The sequence below is a fragment of the Chelmon rostratus genome, chromosome 5 (genome assembly GCF_017976325.1).
Source record: "Chelmon rostratus isolate fCheRos1 chromosome 5, fCheRos1.pri, whole genome shotgun sequence".
NCBI lineage: Eukaryota > Metazoa > Chordata > Actinopteri > Chaetodontiformes > Chaetodontidae > Chelmon > Chelmon rostratus.
This window is the reverse complement of record NC_055662.1, coordinates 102,583-123,757: the sequence shown is the minus strand read 5'-3', so window position 1 is coordinate 123,757 and position 21,175 is coordinate 102,583. Positions and strand designations below refer to the sequence as shown.

Here is a 21,175-nt window from a genome sequence, read left to right as displayed (position 1 = left end):
AAACTCAGTCAAAATTCATTTGAAAGCCTTGTTCTTAATCTTTCAAACCGAACCTGGAAAACATCACAGACAGTTTTATTTGTCATAGTGTGCCGCCCTTCTGGTGCTTATTCTGAATTTATATCTGAATTCTCAGAATTTTAATCAGGGTTAGTCGTTAAAACAGACAAAATAATTATTGTAGGTGACTTTAATGTTCATGTGGACGTTGGCAATGACAGCCTTAGTACAGCATTTGTGCATTGTGGTTGCAGCTGCATTTTTCTACGCAGTGGTCTGCTGGGGCTGCGGAAGCTCTGAGAGGGACAGAAAGAGACTCAATAAACTGGTCAGGAGAGCTGGCTCTGTCCTGGACTGCCCTCTGGACACCACTGAGCATGTATGTGAGAGGAGTATGTTAGCCAAGCTGACATTGATCATGGACAACTTCTCCCACCCCCTGAATTACACAGTGGGGGCCCTTAGCAGCTTCTTTAGTCACATACTGCTGCATCCAGTGTGTAAGAAGGAACGCTCCTGCAGGTCCTTCATTCCATCAGCTGTCAGATTATTCAACTCCAGCATCACTTAACATAAGACTGTGTTGATGTTGTTTGCCAAATTACGCTCATATCCATACATTTTGTGCAATATTGCATATCATTTACCGTTTTGTATATTTTATTCTTCGGTGCAATAGCAGTAACACTATTTATTATTATTTTTAACCTGAAGGCAGCATACTTTATTTTCCACAGCCACTGGGGCAACACATACTTTTTACTGATTTTTTAAACTGATTTTTTCGACATATTTTTCTTTTATATAGTCAGATTTCACTTTGCTAGTATAATTGACTTCAAAATAAAAAATATATTTTTTTATTTTGTATTTTTTCGAATGTTCTCTGTCTCTGCTGCTATTTTTCTTCCCATTGCTATTACATGCTGCTGTAATTCCCAAATTTCCCTGGCTGGGGATAAATAAAGTTTTATCTTATCTCTTATCTTATCTCATTTATCTCATTACTAGACTCAATTGGCTTCCGTCAGAGTGTTCATGGACCTACTCACTGTTTTAACCACACTCTCAACCTTGTTCTGACATATGGCATTGAAGTTGAACACTTAATACTTTCAACACAGAATCCTCTTTTGTCAGATCATCATTTGATTACTTTTGAATTCCTACTACCAGACTACCCGCCATTGGGCAAAAATTCCTACACCAGATGCAAAAATTCCTACACCAGATGCACATCAGATAGTGCTATAGCTAAATTAAAGGATGTGATCTCATCAGCATTTAATTCAGTGCCATGTCTCACTACAACACTGGACTGCTGTGATAAGTTTAGTCCCTCTCAAATTGATTATCTGATTGATAGTACTACAGGTTCATTGGGTATGACCCTAGACTCTACTGCCCCCTTAAAAAAGAAGATAACAAAACAGAAGAGGCTAGCTCCTCAGTATACCCCCCAAACCCGCAAATTGGAGCAAATGTCATGACAACTTGAAAGGAAATGGCGGTCCACCTATCTAGAAGTATTTCGTCTCACCTGGCAAGACAGTCTTAAAACATACAGGAAAGCCCTCCGAACTGCCAGAGCAGCCTATTACTCTTCACTAACAGAGGAAAATAAGAACAATCCCAGGTTTCTTTTCAGCACTGTAGCCAGGCTGACAGAAAGTCATAATTTAATTGAACCACGTATTCCCTTAACCCTTAGTAGTAATGACTTAATGAGTTTCTTAAATGATAAAATTCTATTAGAGACAGAATTCAGCAACTACTAACTTCAGTGGGTACTGATTTATCCTCAAATACAGAAACCATAGCAGTCGCTGTTAAACCTGTCATATTTTTTGACAGCTTTTCTCCTGTCAAGCTTCACAAACTAATCTCAACAATTTCCTCATCAAAATCCTCAACCTCTATCTTAGATCCCATCCCGACCAAGCTGATGTCTTACCCTTAACTGGCTCTTCTTTATTAGACATGATCAACCTGTCTCTGTCAACAGACTATGTACCACTGTCCTTTAAAGTAGCTGTAATAAAACTTCTCCTCAAAAAGCCTACTCTTGATCCAGGGGCTTTAGCCAACTATAGACCTATATCTAAACTACCATTTTGCTCTAAAATTCTTGAGAAAACAGTTGCTAGTCAGCTGTGCAACTTCTTACATAACATTAGTTTATTTGAGGATTTCCAGTCAGGATTTGGAGTGCACCATAGCATGACCTTCTAATTGCATCAGACAAAGGACTCTGTACGAGTATTACTAGATGTTAGTGCTGCTTTTGACACCGTTGACCATCGTATCCTATTACAGAGACTGGAACACAAGGGAAATGCATTAAGCTGGTTTAAAGCTGGTTCGTACTTTTCGAAACGATTTCAGTTCATACAGGTTAATGATGACTCCTGTACACTAAAGCAAGTCACAGAGTTCCGCAGGGTTCTGTGTTTGGGCCGATCCTATTCACTCTATATATGCTCCCTCTATGCAACATAATAAGGAAACATTCCATAAATAAATAAAAACTATTTTCATTGTTATGCAGATGATACTCAGTTATATTTATCAATGAAGCCAGAGGAAACCAATCAGTTGACTAAACTCCAAGTGTGTCTTAAGGAAATAAAGACCTGGATGACCTGCAATTTTTTGTTATTGAATTCAGACAAAATGTTATCGTACTTTGGCCTAAACACCTTAGAAACTCACTATCCGAGGAGATGGTAATTATGGATGGCATTGCACTGGCACCACCATAAGGAATCTGGGAGTCATCTTTGATCAGGATTTACGTAAAACAAATTTTAAGGACTGCCTTTTTCCACCTACGTAACATTGTAAAAATCAGGCACTTCCTGTCTCAAAATGATCCAGAACTAGTCCACGCATTTGTTACTTCAAGGCTGGATTTTTGCAATTCCTTCCTATCAGGCTGTCCCAATTCATTGCTAAATACTCTCTAACTAATCCAGAATGCTGCGGCACGTGTTCTGACAAAAATAAGAAAAAGAACCATATTTTTCTGATATTAGCCACTCTGCACTGGCTCCCTGTAAAATCCAGAATAGATTTTAAAATCCTTCTCCTTATCTACAAAGCATTAAATGGTCAGGCACCATCCTATCTTAAAGAGCTCATAGTACCCTAATACCCCAGTAGAACATTGCAGTCCCAGAATGCAGGCTTACTGGTGGTTCCTAAAGTCTCTAAAACCAGAATGCTCCTCTCCTGTGGAACCATCTTCTAGCTATTGTCCAGGAGGCAGACACCCTCTCTGCATTTAAGAGCAGGCTTGAAACTTTTGAGCTTCGGACACTGCCACATACACTGCTGCAGTAGAGGTGCTCAGGGCTGGCCAGAGAAACCTGCCTCCTGCACACACGGACCAGGCTCCAGGGCCGCTTCTCCTCATCGCTCAGATAACCAATGGACAAAGGGGTTGAACTGATTTTTATATCTGCTGTCTACTCTGTCCACGGGACTGTGAGTACAGATTATTCTCCACCAGAGGATTTCACATGAGCTCTAACAACGTGCCCACAGTGGTACCATTAGACTGAGTAACAAAATTCTGGGTATTATTAAAATATGGTTGAATTTATTTATTATTTTATTTGGGGGGTTTAAAATAAATATTGTTCTGTTTTTGCATTCGAAACATGCATCATTTGTGTTTCAAATTGATTTAGTTCATTTGAAGGTTATGTGATTTATAGTTAAATATATAAGGTATGGTGTGATGCATGGGAGTTTAAGATCACACCACAGTAAAGCTATTCAGTAAGGTAACTGGGCCTCTTTGCACTTTAGTTGAGGTAATTTTCCTTTAACTGTTACGATACTGAAGATACCAAATTAATGGGGTTTTTTTTGTAGCTCTCACCAATTCATCTCCCATGCAGAAAGGTATTAAAGGTGTGTGTCATAAAATCCTTTTCTGAACAAAATGGAATTGAGTTGACAGTTAATACATCTCATACATTAATATATAATGTACTATAATATATAATATAATATATAATGTAAATAATATAATAACTTCTATCCAACCCCAAACCTCTCTCTCTAGCTCTCTCTCTCTCTCTCTCTCTCTCTCTCACCCAACCGGTCGAAGCAGATTGCCTGGTTCTGCTTGAGGTTTCTGCCTACTAAAAGGAAGTTTGTCCTCACCACTGTCACCAAGGTTTGCTCATCAGGGAATTGTTGGGTCTCTGTAGATAAAGAGTTTGGTCTGTACCTGCTCTATATGTTATGTGTCCTGAGAGAACTTTGGTTGTGATTTGGAGCTATATAAATTAAATTGAATTGAATTGAATTGTATGTGTTTACTCTGTGAATCATTAACATTTTGTTCTGGTACACATCATATGATTGATTGTGAAATAATGATGCTGTAAAAGGGCAGTTTAAGCACATTTTAACCTGCTGACAAATATTTAATCAATTGTAATTAATAATAAATAATTCTTAACAATAATGTCTGCTACTTTACTGTTAAAAGATGGATTGTTAGATGAGGAATCAGGTAAGTGCATGGCAATCTCACAACACTGAGACTCCAGATTAAATGCTAAAACACCTACAATACTATGATTACCACAAATCCTAGCACAGACTGGCAGGTAAAGACTACACATATGGCACTGCAGCAGGACATACAGATGACTGTCCTTTTCACGTGTCTGGACACAGGTAATCAAATGTGATCTTTGATAGGCATTTAAAGGAAAGAAATGGTAATATTTCAACCAAAGCAGATGACTTAAAGAAACAGAGACCTAACAAAAATCACTATTTACAATATAAAAAACAAAGTATCTCATTCACGTTGCTGGCCTAGTGTTGTGTTCTGTTGTGAGTGCAGGCTATCAGTCATCTGGGGTTGCACTCACTGTGTTCGGAGAGTGAAAGCTGCACTGGTAATGGAGGTAGGAAGGTTAAGGCCTTTGGTGATCTCACGCCATATTTTCTTATTGATGACTTCCACTAAGCCGCCTTTTTCTGTGACGAGCTTGTAGAGCATGTAGAGGTCTAACACCTGCTTGGCCATGATAGGAATCCGATTCACTGGAGTCCCTGCAGAAAGCAAACACAGTATCCATAATCAATTCCATTAACTTTCGTTCCTTGCATCAATAGGCTTCTGCACCTTCATAAAAGGCTAATTTATCTCAAGCGTTTCAAATGTCTGACAGCTCTCTGACAGCAGGAAATATAATTTAAAAAAAAAATTCTAATGTCTTACCTGTGCATCAAGTGGAAACTACTTGTTATAATTTTTATCATATGATGAAACATTATCTTGAAGTAAACTTTGAAAAATTGCACATATGTAGTGGCAATACACTTTCATTTAGTTATTTAAGACAGCAAACTTGAAAGGTGCTCCTAATGCACTGTTAAAAACAAAATATGTATATCAGGCATGGAGGAAAAAGTAACTAACACAGGAAAAAAAAATAGAAGAAAACACCACATATAAATTAGTTTTGTGGAAAATGGAAGGTCATCTTCTATTAGTGAATGCCAGTTTGCTCCTTTATTAGCAAAATAATGGGCCACAGATAATAATTTGTATTTACAATTTAACGTTAGGCATTAAAGAGAGAACAACCAGCTCTTTGTGAAGATTCCAAAGTGATTGACCCTGAGATAATTAACCTGCATTTTGCTGATAGAGTTCTATTGTGCCCATTGGATTTACCATAATAGCAATCAATAGCTGCAGAAATATAGTGCAAACAACAGCAGTGGGACCTATACAGTGAGGGGGGAGGAGAGCTCTGAAGTATCATTTGAGGTGGTAAAACCACATCAATTAAGGCCAGTAATTACGGCTTCATTTTGCAATGCTGGCATGTGAACAAATGAGACACTATTAAAACAAAAGATTGATGTTCACAAGACAATACGAGCTGTAAGTCTGAAGCTGCAGTGCTTCAACCTCATTCTTTGGAGAAGGAAGTGCAGAAGAGGCTCAATTTAGACAAAAAAAATATGTCAGTGGTTAGTGAATGAACTTACAATACAAAAATGACAACATGACAAATGCAAGCATCTGATCTAAGAAACTATAACTTATCATGTGAAAATGATTGCAATCATATTGTCAAGTAAAGAAAAAGTAAACAAGTAAAATTTGACAAAATGGACTCACCTAAGGAAGTTTTTTTTTTTTTTTTTTAAACATTAAAATCAATACGAAACCCTGAGAAAAACCTCAAAGATGCATAAGTCCATTCTCCACCCATGGCCAGAGATTCAGAAAAGTCTCTTCCCCCAAGCCATTTGGATTTTGAATTCTGATCCTGCAAAGACCCCAAGCCAGGAAACCTTTTTGTATGTCAAACACTGTGCATGTGATTTCTTTGTTGTGAACCACTACAAGTCAGCACTACAATTCTTCTATGAATAATGCTATACAAATAAGTATTATTATTAGTATTATTATATAATGAAAAAAGACAGTGTAGCAAACTAATAGGCAAAACAAGGACAGATATACTGTATATAGGGTTGAATACTGGGAAAATCGGGGGCAGGTGAGTAAAGAGACACAGGTGTGGATAATCAGGAAGGTGGGAAACACACAAGGGCAGGAACTTAAATGACAGGAGAAGTTAGTTACCAAAATAAAACAGGAAACACAATATGCATAGATTAGCAGTATAATACCCAAAGCAGCACTAGAGATCCTCAGTTTCTACTCTCCCCTTACAGCTTCATCTTTGTCACCACTAATTATAATGTGTATCCATGCTGATCTATAAAACTATTATTTTGATGAAGACACAATAGCCAACCAACCAAGGACTGAGGTAATAAATAAAAGCCACAGGCTTTGTCTGACAGAATCTTAGGAGAGACAAGCTTCTTAAAACAAGATTTATGTGCTTTCAGTACTAAGGGTGATGTATTTGTTTCTCTGATTTCCTGAAAGAGATATAAGGAATAAAAGACTGAGGATGGAGGCCTTTTGTCAGCGCAAACTATCTCATCAGGCCATGTATCATTATGACAATGGCAATGGTGGACAAGGTGGAAGAAATCCACTTTGCACAGAGTCAAGCAGTCGTCTTCAGTTAATCCCTCAACTGCTAAGAGAAGAGGAGTTTGTAATTGGAACAATGTAGATCATCAGGGGCTCCAGTAGTGCAGTAATCATCTTTATGCTTGGCTTCATCGCTGATGTGTTCACTTTGCACCTTCAAGCCGATAATGGGATGAGAATTTCTCCTCCTCATTGACTTTACTCTTTTAACCCATTAAATGAACAATTAATGCAGTGTAACAGGGGAAACCCACGTTTATCTACTTCTGTTCAACTCCCTAAATAAAGATGAGGAGGAGGGTGGAATGCACAGTCAAACATCACCAAGATATGAACATTCAGGGCCAGAATAGGATGTTTTGGGGACCCAATCAGAATTCAAATAGCCCTACCCCTAAAGTGTAGGTCTGGGGATATTCTATATTTTTATTATTGTCAACAAATCCAATGAAAGGACCCAAACCAATAATGATTTGAATGATTGAAATATGTCATAAAAATTGTAAAAACATTGTTATTATAGTGCTCTTAATATTATTTGATTACATCTATTCTATTAGAATAAAAGATATTGGTGAACAGTTTGAAGAAAATTGACAGAACAACAATAACCTATTAACATCAGTGAAATATGAATGTGTAACAAAATATATAACCAACTCTGGACAGGATTTGATTTTTTTTGTGCAATTATGCTACCTATTGCCTAGTATCAATGCTTATATCAAGACAATACTTTTTTCAGTGTTGCACTTTGAGAAATGTAAAGCTTTTTTCAACAAAACCCTTTTATCCATTTACCAAAAGAAACCAAAGTTCTCAAATGTTAACTTAACACAAGCTGCTGTACAAGAAAATTGCCAAAATAGAATAGAGTAAAACTTTGGAAACTTCACACCTGTAGTCAAATTAGAGTTGCCAATAACCTGCATATGTTTGGACTGTGGGAGGAAGCTGGAACACCCAGAGAAAACTCTTGCAGACACAGGTAGAACATGCAAACTCACACAGAAAGGTCCCAGCCTTGAACCCAGCTTTTGCTGTGAGGCAACAGTGCTAATCACTGCACCAAAACAAAAGATGATTCACTTTGAGCACACACAGCAGAACCTGTCTGTGCTAACTGTGTGAAGACTCAGAGAGCAGAGAAAAACATGAAAATAAGGGACATCAACTGAAAGGTGAAAGCAGGAATGAAGAATATTTAGTGTCACAGCAATCGAAGACTATGCCATTTTTTAAGGTAGCTCTCAAGTAGCCTATTCTTCTGTCACATAGTATTCTTAAGCAATTAGATGTTAGACAAAAGTTGACTTATCTGAGAAAAAGTGCTGATGGTAGTCCTAAGAGATAATAATCAATTAATAACAGCCCAGTGTAACAGTAATTCACACTGGGTATTTAGCAACACACAAAAGAAGCCATCACAGCCATTGTCTGCTCTACTTTTGATGGGATCTCTCAATGAGGATATGGTGTCTCTGCTTCCAAGACTGAAAAACCAACACAAAGGTATTCCAACCATCTGCTGCATAATTCAAACTGTAAACGTGCCTCTGACAAGAGAGAATATGTCAGTGAATACTGTGCTGCATCGCCATCACACAAAAAATGGATTTAAAGAATCATGTGCTATCTGACACATACAGTGGCTTTATAAAGAGGGTGTTATGAAAGCTGAATATGGCTTTCCACCATAGAAAAGACTGTATGTGAGAAAAACAGGTATTATGACCCTGACTCATAATTTGTATTTGAATGCAATTTAGTGATCATTTGTGTGTTATTTATTGCGTAAATTATTGGGGAACGCTCATAATGTGTGTGCCACCCTCATGGTTGAAAAGAATGATGTTGTTAGGGCTACTGTATTATGTGCCTATGAATCAGTGCCTGAAGCATGTAGGTAGAAATTTAGGAAATGTGGAAAATCTGTCAAACAAACTTATAAGAGGTTTTTGTATGTGAAAGGGGTGTTTTTTGATAAATGTTGTCAAGTCAGTAAAGCCAAGGAATTTGTGCAGCTGCAAGACTGTGTGCCTTTGGAAGAAGCGCACTGAAGCACAAAAAGAGCACATTGTTATATAACTTTATGAACAAAAATGTTTTGACTCACAAGTGTTTTTTTGTCTCTTGTGCGGTGAAAATAACCAGTATCTGCTGAGACTAAAGAAAGGGGACGGCAGTAGGTCACTCCACAAGGAAGGTATCTTTGTGTACCTCTATGTCCCTGGCCGAATAAAGTATTAATCACAGAGTAATCTCTGCTCTGACTGGTAATACGGTGGAAAGGATTCAAATTACTTCTCTGAGAGATAAAAGGCTCAACATGGTTATGTGCCTTTTACAAACAAGTCACACTGTGGTTCTGACCTAGTGGTGTCAGGAATTAAATTGAATGATTTACAGGTGCCATTTCACGCAATGTGTCTCTCCTCCCCCTTGCGTTGGTGTGCAAGATTTCATTGTCAGGAATAATTTGACTGGAGAAAAACAGTCCTGCTACTCCTGAGGTAACTGAAAAAAAAAATCACTCCGTCCATGCATAGACTACAGAGGTCTCAATGCAATCACCATTAAAAACAAGTATCCATTGCCGCTTATCTCCTCAGCCAAGTCACTACAGGGAGCTACTGTGTTTTCTAAACTTCACCTCAGGAATGCATATCTTTTGGTGAGGATAAGGGAGGGGGACGAGAGAAAGGGGGGTTTTAACACCCTGGGCATTTTGAATATCTGGTGATGCCCTTTGGGCTCACCAAAGCCCCAGCCATATTCTAAAACCTGGTAAATGATGTTCTGAGAGACTATATTAACTGCTTTGCGTCTGTGTATCTGGATGACATTCTCATTTCAAAAATGATTATCTAAAATCAGGGCGGTAAAGGAATGGCTGACCCCCACAGACAGCAAACAACTGCAATGTTTCCTGGGCTTTCCCAATTTTTGCTGCTACTTCATTAAAGACTATAGCCGAGTAGCAGTCCCCTTAACCAGACTAACATTGGTTTTACATTAGAAAAATGTGCCGTTTTAACATCTAGAGAACGTGTAGAAATATTCAATGAACATTCCCACAACCAAAAAACAATTTTCCCTGGGTGTTTTAGGACCCAAATTTTGCTAGCTGGGACACTAACTATTGTACTAATATACTTTGGGTTTTCTGCCAAAGTATATTATATGATGTGTATCCCTTGCTGCCTTATGTAAATATACTTGATAGACATGTCCCTGACATGTCCCCAGCAAAAAATACAAGAAAAGTAAAGAACAATGCTGGACCAGTGACTTGAGGACACAGAGATTGACCAGTTTGAAGCGGACAGACATGACAAGACTGGTCAGTGGAGAAAAAAATGGAAACAAATTTTGAAATGTATGACGCCGAATGCCTAAATCAGCTACTGCGGGCCTTTTGTCCATCAGTGCAAAATAATAGTGATAAACCAAACTCTGTCCCCAGCTACGTCTCTCTCAGGTCTGGGATATCCTGCCACTTCTCCAAATTCGACATGATTACGCTAAATAACTCTAACGTAATATGTTACCTGGCCTGCACCCAGTGAGGTGTGGTTGCTATGCAAACTACTCTGTTTACTCTCAGTGCCACTGTGTAGTGTCAGCAGTGACAGAAGAGAGTAGGCTAATCTAAAATCAATAAAAATATGTTATCATTCGTGTGACATCATTGAATGCTTTAGTAAGCCATGTTCTAAGCAGTAATGTAGAGTGAGCAGGTTCCTATGGAGAAATAATAATTTATATATATATATGTATGTATACAAACTCACACTTTTAAAATATAAATATATATTATTTATATATATGTATATATATATATATATTTTCTATATAAATATAGAACACACACACACTATATATATATCACACACACACACACACACACACATACTTTGGGTTTTCTACCAAATAAATGCTGTTGATATGCCTAATCCTACCCTTTGTCTAGCTCAATTCGGACTGACTCAAATGAATCACATGAAATTTACTAGCCTACAATATTGGGCAGGTAAACTCCTTCCAAAAAACATGTATGCCTATATTTCATTTTCCTACCTATTTGGGGGCAATAAACACACCAGAAACGTGGCGGTAACTATTATCATGGCTTCTGTAAAAAAATGTACTTTGTACTATGTATTGCTAAACCACTAACTAATTGGCATTGTCCTTCCAGCGCATTTGTCTGGACTGCAGTGTGTCAGGACTCATTTGTTTCTGCCAAGGCTCTGCTTTGCTTGTACTGGCTGAACCTGATTTTGCACAATCCTTTATGATAGAGGTCGATGCCATTGCTTATGGTGGAGGTGCAGTTGTTTTGCAGGGGGGTGATTATGGTATTGATCATCCTGTGTGGTATTTCTTAAAGAAATTCAATAAAAATCAAGAAAATTATAGTGCCATTGAGAAGGAAGCCCAGGTTTTTGGCATTGCAGCATTTTGAGGCGTATGTTTGTATGTGTCATAATAATCACTGTCTGTGTTAAGTAATGCACATTTCTTGGGGGGGGGGGAATCATAGTTTGTATTTGAGTGTGATTGTGTAAGGCTGACTGATGACTGGGGGTGGACACTGCCTACACTAAAATGGCACCTGCTGATGTCAGCTTCACTCCTCTTTTCCCTGGCTCCCAACCAGACCATGCTCTGCCATGCTGTACCAAACCACACTGTGCTGCTTTGTGATTGCTGTTGTGATCTCTGTCTGTTACTTAGTGCTCATTCCTCTCTCTCTCCCTCCCTCTGCCTACAGGTACATGAGTAGGGGCAGAGCCGATCTCCTCAGGAGTAAAACTGATTGCACACACCTGACAATAATCAGCCCATCAGCGCTGGCTACTTAAGCCGGGACCATACACTCCGTCAGTGCCAGATTATTCCCTCATGTCACCAGGCATTGTCTCGCTCCTGAGGAGAATCTAGCCACACTTCCTGTTTATTGTAGTTTTAAGAATTTACCTGAGTTATCTTCCCAAGTTTAGACCGATCTTTTGTTGCTACTTTGTGAGTACCATTTCCCCCTCTGTGTGTTTTGTGTTTTTGTAAGCTCTTTCAGTTGTTATTTAGTTGTTGATTTTTGATATCTTTTTCCCATTTGGCGTCCTCAGTTGTACTTTGTTATTGTTGAATAAATACTTTTGTTTTCCTCCCTGCATCTGGGTCCGGGTTCTCTATGCCCGAGCCATAACACAATAAGGACAAAAATGTTTTTTAGGTACTTCTGTTAGTTCGGAAGGAGGAGTGAATTAAATAAAATATAAACAAATTCTGGAAGCAAACATCAGTGTGTTTAAGAAAAAAAAAGCTGAAGATAAAAAAAATGATGGCTTCTTCAAGGGTAATGATCCTAAACACACCTCAAAATCCCCAATCGACTACCTCAAGAGTCATAAACTGAAGGTGCTGCAGTGACCCTCATAGTCCCTCACCAAAACATCAGATTCAGACTGGTTCTATTGGTGTGTGCACATACAAGTAATTTGACTCTTTGCACTCAATGTACTTCTATAAGAAAAACAGAGTGGATTATTCCTTTGTAGAACTGGAACAGCAGCTTTTGTGCCTTCCTGAGGATTGAGACTATGTTTGAAGTCGACGAAGGAGATTGTTGTGGACTTCAGGAGAAGACGCCCCCGGTGGAGAGGGTAAGCAGCAATTCCTGGGTGTGCACGTCACTGAGGACCTCTCCTGGACCACCAAAACCACATCGCTGGCCAAGAAAGCGAACCAGTGCCTCTACTTCCTCCGCAAACAGAGGAAAGCTAGAGCCCCGGCCCCCATCATGCACACGTTCTACAGAGTCACCATCGAGAGCGTTCTGACCAGCAGCATCACCATGTGGTATGGCACCTGCTCCACGTCCTGCAGGAAGAACCTCCAGCGCATCGTGAGAGCAGCTGAGAAGATCGCCGGTGCTTCTCTCCCCTCCCTCCAAGACCTCTACACCTCCCTCCTCACTCGCAAAGCCCTCTGCATTGCGAGAGACCCCACCCACCCGTCACACAGCCTCTTCAGCCTGCTGCCATCAGGGGGGAGACTGCAAAGCCTGCGGGCCAAGACCAGCAGACTGCGGGACAACTTCGTCCACCAGGCTGTCAGGAACATTCAACTGAACATTCTCCTGAAGTCTACTATCATCTACGCAGTTTTGAGTGTGTCAAACTCCAGGTTGTTCTGACAACACCAGTGGACTGGCTGTTCAACTTCCCTTCTTCATCGTCTCATATGAGGCCTGTGCAAACTTCAGGAGTTTAACAGACAGGTATCCTCTGGTGCCCAGGGAGAGCACACATCCCTGGGGGGGCTCGAGTGCTGATGGTTCGGGTGCTGGATATGATTTTCCACAGCGTCATCTAGCTGTGTGAGCTTTGAGAATTTCTGGAATGATTGTGTTGAGCGCTAAGCTGTGTTCCACAAAGATGATCCTTTCGTATGTACCTGAGTCGTCGAGGTGCTACAGGATGTGGCTTAGTCCAATGCTGACTGCATCCTCCACCAATCTGTTTGCTTGGTAGGCAAATTGCATGGGCTTCAGCAGGGGGTCTGCGATGGCAACATCAGTCTCTCAAATGATTTCATGACCACAGAAGTCAGGGCAATGGATCTGTAGTCATTTAAGATAGAGATGGAGGATTTTCTTTTTGGCACCAGCGTTATTATGGAGTATCTGTGTGAAGATGGGTGTGAGCTACAGCTTCATCTGGTAACGGGTGCTACTAGTTACTGGCACTTAGTACACGTAGGGTGCCCAACTGTTACTTCTGGCCCTTTTCCATTTTTGTTATGTTAAAACTGTAAAAGAGGGAAATGAAAAGCTAATCTCACTTTAATTATCAAAGACATATTTCATCTTTAACTTAATGCCATTTGGAAATCTTTTGCTTACTTAGCTATAAACAGTAACATAAATTTTGATGAGGGGTACTGACATTTTTGCATGCCACATGTTTGCCACTTTTGTTTTGTGTGCATGTGTTAAACACATGTACATGTACTGAAGTATGAACAAAGCTTAAGACTGTATCAGCAGCAACATGGGTATTTCAGGCTCTGCACTCTCCCTGTTCACATCCTACCTCAAAGACCTTGCAGGATCTGTGTTTTAACGTTGTAGCCTCCTTACTGGGGTCCCTCAGGGTTCTGTTCTGGCTCCCCTCTTTTCTTATTGACATCAAGACACTTGGTTGTGTTATCCAACTGGCTTTCACCAGTTGTCCTCCCATACTACACTGCTTCTCCACACCCTGCACTAGCTACCTGTAGCTACCTGCATTGGATTCAAGTCACTGGTACTTGCCTTGTCTACTCTTTTCAACTGTTAGTTTCTCTCACATGCCTTGTCAGTCTGCCCTTCCTGGAAACCCAGACCAGTCGCTCTCTGGACTCAGTATTAATGGAATCAGTTCACCATTGGACTCCTTGTTGGTTTACTTACATTAATGAAACTGTTCAACTTACTCTTGTCTCCAGTCTACTCTGTCTGAGCTTTGGTGTAAAGAGTCTGTTAAAACCCCTTAAATGTATCAATTATAGAAAAAGGATTGCAGCCATCAGAAAGGACATTACTCAGAAAAATATGAACAATGTACCACACAGTAATACTCCAAAATCCAAATGCACCATGCTCTGTTTTATAGCAGTGCACTTGGAAATGAAAAAACCTCTTGATCCCATTCCCATTCAACTTGTGGGTGACTCAGAACTTCTTACAGCTAAATCAAGACAAAACTGAGATTCTTGTTTTTTCCAGAGTCAGACTGTTTTTCTTCCAGGCAGACATGGAAAAGCTAATACATGCTTTTATCTCCAGCAGGTTGGACTCCTGTAAGGCTCTTCTGTCTAAGGTGTGTCTAAGAAAGCTATTGGTCGATTACAGCTCATACAGGATGCAGCAGCATGTGATCTAATGAAGACCAGACAGAGCCCACATGACTCCAATTTTAAAATCTTTACACTGGTTACCTGTCTGTCACAGAATTCATTTAAAAATTTTTGGAATGGTTTTTAAATCACTGAATGGCTTTGCCCCATCTTATCTGTCTTACATGCTTAAGACTTATGTGCCTGTTAGGTCAAGTGGTTGAAACTGGATTATGGATTACAGCTGCATGTCCTGCATGGTCCTGCCGGACATCCACTGCAACTTCTATTACTATTAGCTATACTACCATTATTATTAGATCAATAGTGCTGTATTATGTTCATATACTCTCTGCTATTAACCTAATTAATTGTGAGATGTTCCAACAGGTGTTTTTGTTTAGTATTTTATTGTTGTCAATGTCCTAACTTTTTTGCAAGGTGTTGATGGCATCAAATTCTAAATGAGGATATAATTTTCAAATAGGATTGTATGAATGTGAACTCTTTTTTTAATATATAGATTTCTGTGAAGTAAATTGTAAATTGAGTAGATTAGGTAAATTCCTTGTTTTTACTAGTATGTATTTCAAAAACTAAAGTCTCATTTGACTGCAGTCCTGCTGTTTGCTCTGACAACTGTAGTAAAGTACATGTTGAAGAAGTAATGATGTAGTTTGGTGGTCACTTGGGTTCAGAGAAGGTATGGATTGTTGTTGGTGTTCAATTAGAAATTGATTTTGGACTTAGTGTTGGGAGACATTGTCAGTGCAAGGCAGATCAGCAGCAGCCTATCTCCACTGCTCACCTCTGACAACCGTGATCAGAGTGGACTGCTCCAAATGTCTAAATCGATGTTTCTTGAAAACATCACTGTCATTCTTCACTGACAAAAAAATCTCAGCCAGGTTGACTTGCTAACCATAGATTCCAATGAAAAGTGCCAAACATACACTACTCATTTAATATTGTTGATCTATTGGCCGGCTAAATTCAGACAACAATAATACAGGTGGTCAGCTATGATGAAGGGTTGATTAGTTTAGGGAAACATCATGGTTGTGTTCAAAAGACACCACATAGACTGTTGGTAGGAAACAGAATCAAACCTACTTTTCATGGCAATGGGTCAGACTTCTTCTGATTCTTCTTCTTATTGCTATCACGATATGCAAATTTGACAAAAACTAAAGGTAATAAACACAAACACTCTGTAAGTGATGTTGTGCAGGTGATACAGGTAATAGCATGAGTTGTCTGATAATGAAGATTTGTGTGTTCAGTGGGCTGTTCCTCCAGTTGCACCGAGCAGTGCACAGTAATACAGAGAACAGTCTTATTCATTGAGACTTCTTTTTTAATTAACCAATTGTAAAGACCAAAATACACACTCGCCACCCCTTTTTTTCTTTGTACAGCCCCTGTTGCATGACGGTGCTCAGTGCAATAGTTCGTGCCACTGTCCAACAACCCCAAATCCGGAAAACTTACATAAAAACAGAATAAAATGATTTGGAAATTCTTTTTGACCTATATTCAGTTGAATACAGTACAAAGACAAGATTTTTAATGTTCAAACTTGTTTATTGTAAATATACACTCATTCTGATATTGTCAGCAACATGCTCCAAAAAGTTGGGGTGGGGGCATGTTTACCACTGTGTTACATCATCTTTTCTTTTAACAACACTCTAATTGTTTTGAAGGTAAAATTCTTTCCCATTCTCGCTTGATATTGATATCAGTTGTTCCACAATCTTGGTTCTGCATTGTCATAATGCACCACACATGGGAAACAGGTCTCAACTGCAGTCAGGCCAGTCTGATACCCACACTCTTTCACATGCTGTTGTAACACAGGCAGAATGTGAATTGGAATTCTCGCTGAAATTAAGAGGGATGTCCATGAAAAAGACATCTGGGTGGCAGCATGTGTCACTCCAAAACCTGTGTTACCATCCAGCATTAATGGTTCCCTCACAGATCTGCAAGTTACCCATGTAATGACCACTAACAAACCTCCACACTATTTGTGATGCTTTTATCCAAAGCGACTTACAATAGCTCCTTTCAACTAAGTGGATCCAATCCCAAAATTGCAAGAATGATGCAAGTGCATTAACTTCATCAAATAAGCGGAACTGCTTCAAGTGCTACATTTAGTATTTTTCTTTTCATGAGCCATAGTGCAGTCTGAACAGTTGAATGTTCAGAATGCGATTGAAGGTGTGTAGCGTGTCTGCTGTAATGATTATCAACGGGAAGCTCTTTTCACCATTGTGAAGCCAGGACAGCTAACAGTATGGATTTTGTTGAGCGGTAGGTGGGCTGTCTTTGTAGTGAGGGAGTAGCAATCCCTTTGGCAGGAGTGGACAGACTTGAGTGTATAGTTTTACTTTGTCTTGGATGTAGAATTAGCAAGGCATTTGCAGCAGGGTAGTAATAATAATAATAAACTTTTATTTATACAGCACAATTCATGCATAAAATGCAGCGCAGTGGGTGGTGGCAGAAATGCAATCACAGTATTGTAAATTTCTCTTTGGAGATGTGGAGAAGTATCTATCTATCTTTTGACAGCTCTAATAGATTTGTAGCTGTATGAAGTACATATGGCATAGTATATAATATGTGATATATTTATGTATGAGTATTTACATATTAACTGCTAACAAGTTAATAACATAATTGGGTATAAAAAGAGCAACCCAAAGAGACTGAGTCTTTCTAAAGTAAAGATAGGGAGGGGTTCATCACTCTGTGACAGAACAGTTCAAGAATAATGTTTCATAATGTAAAATTGCCAAGAATTCATTGTTTACAGAATATAATGTCATAAAAAGATCCACAGAATCTGAAGAAATCTCTGTATGGAAGGGTCAAGGCTGAAAACCAATATTGAATGGCCTAGAGCTTCAGGCCCTCAGACAGCACTGCATTGAAATCAGCCACAATTCTGTAGTGGACATCACTGCATGGGCTCAGCAACACTTTCAAAAACCTTTGTCTGTGAACACAGTTTGTTGCTGCTGACCGAGTATAAGCCAGATCCAGAAACCCTGCCACCTTCTATGGTTCCAAGCTCATTTGAGATGGACTGAGGCGAAGTGGAAAACTGTCCTGTGGTCTAACAAGTCAAACTTTGACATTCTTTTTGGCTAAACATGACCCTGTCCCAACTTTTCTGAAAGGTGTTGCTTGCATAAAATTCTAAATGAGAATATAATTTTCAAAAACAATGAAATTTCTCTGTTTCAACATTTGCTATGTTGTTTCAGTTTTTTGCAAATCAACATTCTGTTTCTTTTTACGTTTTCCATGGTATCTCAACGTTTTTCGGAAATAGGAGTGTACCTGTACAAAAGCTATGAAATTTTTTCATGTTGTGTTGTAGCTTAAAATGTCAGCAGCTCATTATGAGTTGAGTCATATTTATCAGGTTATTAGTGATTCTTGCAGAACATTTATTATCAGTGATTGTCCCAGTAACTTTCAAAAGCAAAGTAGTTTTGGATCATAGTTGATCCAAAACTTGCTGGTAGCCTTTTTCTATTTGAAATGGTGGTGTCATAAAAAAGTCATTTTTTTCCACAGAATGAGGAATGATAAATATGTGAAATCATGTGTAGCAACATGCCTTGACAGCTATTTTGTGTTTCCATCTCTAACATTAAGCCTTTCCTTAACATACTTTATTTAGTCATTAGTCATTAATGGTTTGAAGAGAATTAAGCTAGCTTCATCGACTTTACATACCTTTGTGAAGCCTGCAATGGAAAAAAGGAAGAATTCTGGACAAGAAGTTTTGTAAGGGAGGAAACATGTTTTGTACTCAAATGGAAATTACTTACCTCGTTTCTGCATGAAACTGAAAAGGTCATCAAGAAACTCTTTGCGCTTTTCATCATTATCCAATTCATACAACTGGAAAAGAAAGAAAGAAATCAGTTAATGTAATAACCAGATCACCAAAGAAAACCAAGAACATATTTGATGAGTGGTAGGTGGGGAGTTTGTTCATGATTGTATTCAACACAGACAAGGAACAGCAAGAATCTAAACAGTGAGGTTGTTAAAGATGGTGGTCAACACAGATGAGGACAGTTTCTTCAAGACGCCGTTCCACGCTGGTGTGAGAACAATATCAGTGCAGGACTATATATTCATAAAAACAGTATTCAGTAGTCTGTAAGAAGAAAAAAACAAAATGTAAACAAAACAGAGAAAAATGCATCTAATAGAATATGTACTAATAATGCTAGTTGCAGTAATTGGCAAATGAATGAGGTCAGGTACAGTATATGGCTGATATCTCCTGTCATAACAAGGAAGTAAAGCAAAAAGTAAAGGAAATACAATGTGAGCGAGCACAAATCTAGATCTCTAAGTATTTTTTTTTTAAATGTGGGACTGACTCATATCTACTCATATCTCAGCATAGACTGTTAGCTAAGATTATTCCACTAACAAAACTGTTAAGCTGATTTATAAACTTTTCATTTGGTTTCGCTGAACACTGGCAGATGAAGTGAGTCGATGAACACTCAGTTTTCATGGCAACCATCATGCCAAAGGTTCTGTCTCACTGAGCCTCCTGTGAATGTCATGGTTTGAGACTGTTTTCCAAAGATGTGAGTTTTGAGTTTGAGTTTTCAATAAAAATAAAATAGAATGAGAAACTAATCTGAAAACTCAATCAATTCCTATACACTATGGTTGTTGTTAATATCATGATCATAACTGGATGGTTGTTACATGCTTCCTCCCTCCTCCTTGCTGATCTGCCTGATCTTTCTCATTTTGTGTCTGCTCCGTCCCAACAGGTGTGGCTGCACAGTAATTAGAGCACCTGTAAAGAGGGGGAAGGGACTGCAGCTCAGGCTCTCTCTTCTCATTCCAGCCTGGCAGCAGCAGCAGCAGCAGGAGCTGCGGCAGCAGAGAACTGGGTAGTGGTTGTGTGTGACCTTACGTAGATATTTTTTTGGTTGTCTTCTCCTTTTTTCCTGGTGGGTCCAGTAGTTCAGTTTCCGCGGCTTTATTTCCATTTTTGATGATTTAGTTGGTTTATGTTAGGGTAGTGGGGAGAACCCTGTTCCGCTGGCCCCATGTTGGTTAGGCAGTGGCTCTCTTTCTTTTGTTCTTTTTGGCTGGCCCACCAGCATTTAGTAAGTTTGGGAGGGGGTTTTATTTAGCTAGGTTTTTTTGTAGTTTTTTTTCAGTCTTTAAACTGGTCACATTTATTGCCTACCCTTTCAATAAAAAACCTGTGTTTTCTTTGCAGCTCTTGGCATCTTTAATTGCATTCGGTCTCAGTGGTACGAGCTAAGTTAGGGGATCGTGGTTAATGGTAAATTTTGAAATGTATTTATATAGCGCTTTTCTAGTCTGATGACCTCTCAAAGTGTTTTTGAGAACAAAAGTCTGCAATTTGGGGTTCAGTATCTTGCCCAAGGACACTTCGACATGTAGACTGCTGAGGACAAGGATCGAACCACCAGCCCTCTGATAAATGAACCACTTTATCTCCTGAGCCACAGCCAAGGATGATCACACAAACTATAGAATACAATTTCAAGGGTTTGGAACCCAAAAACACCACGAGATCCGCTAGTGCTGTCGCATCTGGGGGAGCAGCACAAATCAAATAAAAATCACTTTCTCTGCTCAAACACCTTTGGTGTCACAGAGTGATCTTTGAAGAACTGAAGGAAAAGAAGATGTTGAGACAATGAAGATATGAATACAGAGACAAAGAGATATATCATCAAACTACAGCACCAGTCATCTAAGAAAAATTTGTGGATATCACAACTTTGGTCATGTCTCATCAGCAACAATGATGAGACTAACTACAAGAACGAGGTGAACCATGTGGCCATGTGGCACAGAAATAACAATCTCTCTCTGGACATCTACAACACCTGCATTACCCACAAGGCATTCAGCATTGTGGGCGACTCAACCCATCCCTCACACAGCCTCTCAGCCTCCTACCATCTGGGAGAAGGTAACAGAGCCTCCGTGCGAGCTCAACCAGACTGAGTAACAGCTTCATCCACCAGGCTGTCAGGATGCTTAACTCTCTTACCTGCTCCCACTTCCCCCCTCTGCCCCCCAAAATACTGGACTGAAATCCCTGCCCTTCAATCCCTCTGTATATCCTGTACATACAGCAAAACTGACAATAAAGTTTAATTTGAGACAGCAGAGAACTACTGAAGGAAATTTAAAAAATTC

General features: G+C 39.3%; 1 protein-coding gene across 1 annotated transcript in view; it reads right to left on the bottom strand.

Moving 5' to 3' along the window:
* The window catches only part of arid3c (AT rich interactive domain 3C (BRIGHT-like)), an 87,729-nt gene that overhangs the window by 23,968 nt on the left and 42,586 nt on the right, over nucleotides 1–21,175 (bottom strand). Inside the window, exons 3-4 of the mRNA XM_041936354.1 lie at nucleotides 18,790–18,862; nucleotides 4,896–5,079 (exon numbers count right to left, since the gene is read on the bottom strand). Of these exons, the coding sequence (XP_041792288.1) occupies nucleotides 4,896–5,079; nucleotides 18,790–18,862 (257 nt within the window). The remainder of the gene's footprint in view (nucleotides 1–4,895; nucleotides 5,080–18,789; nucleotides 18,863–21,175) is intronic.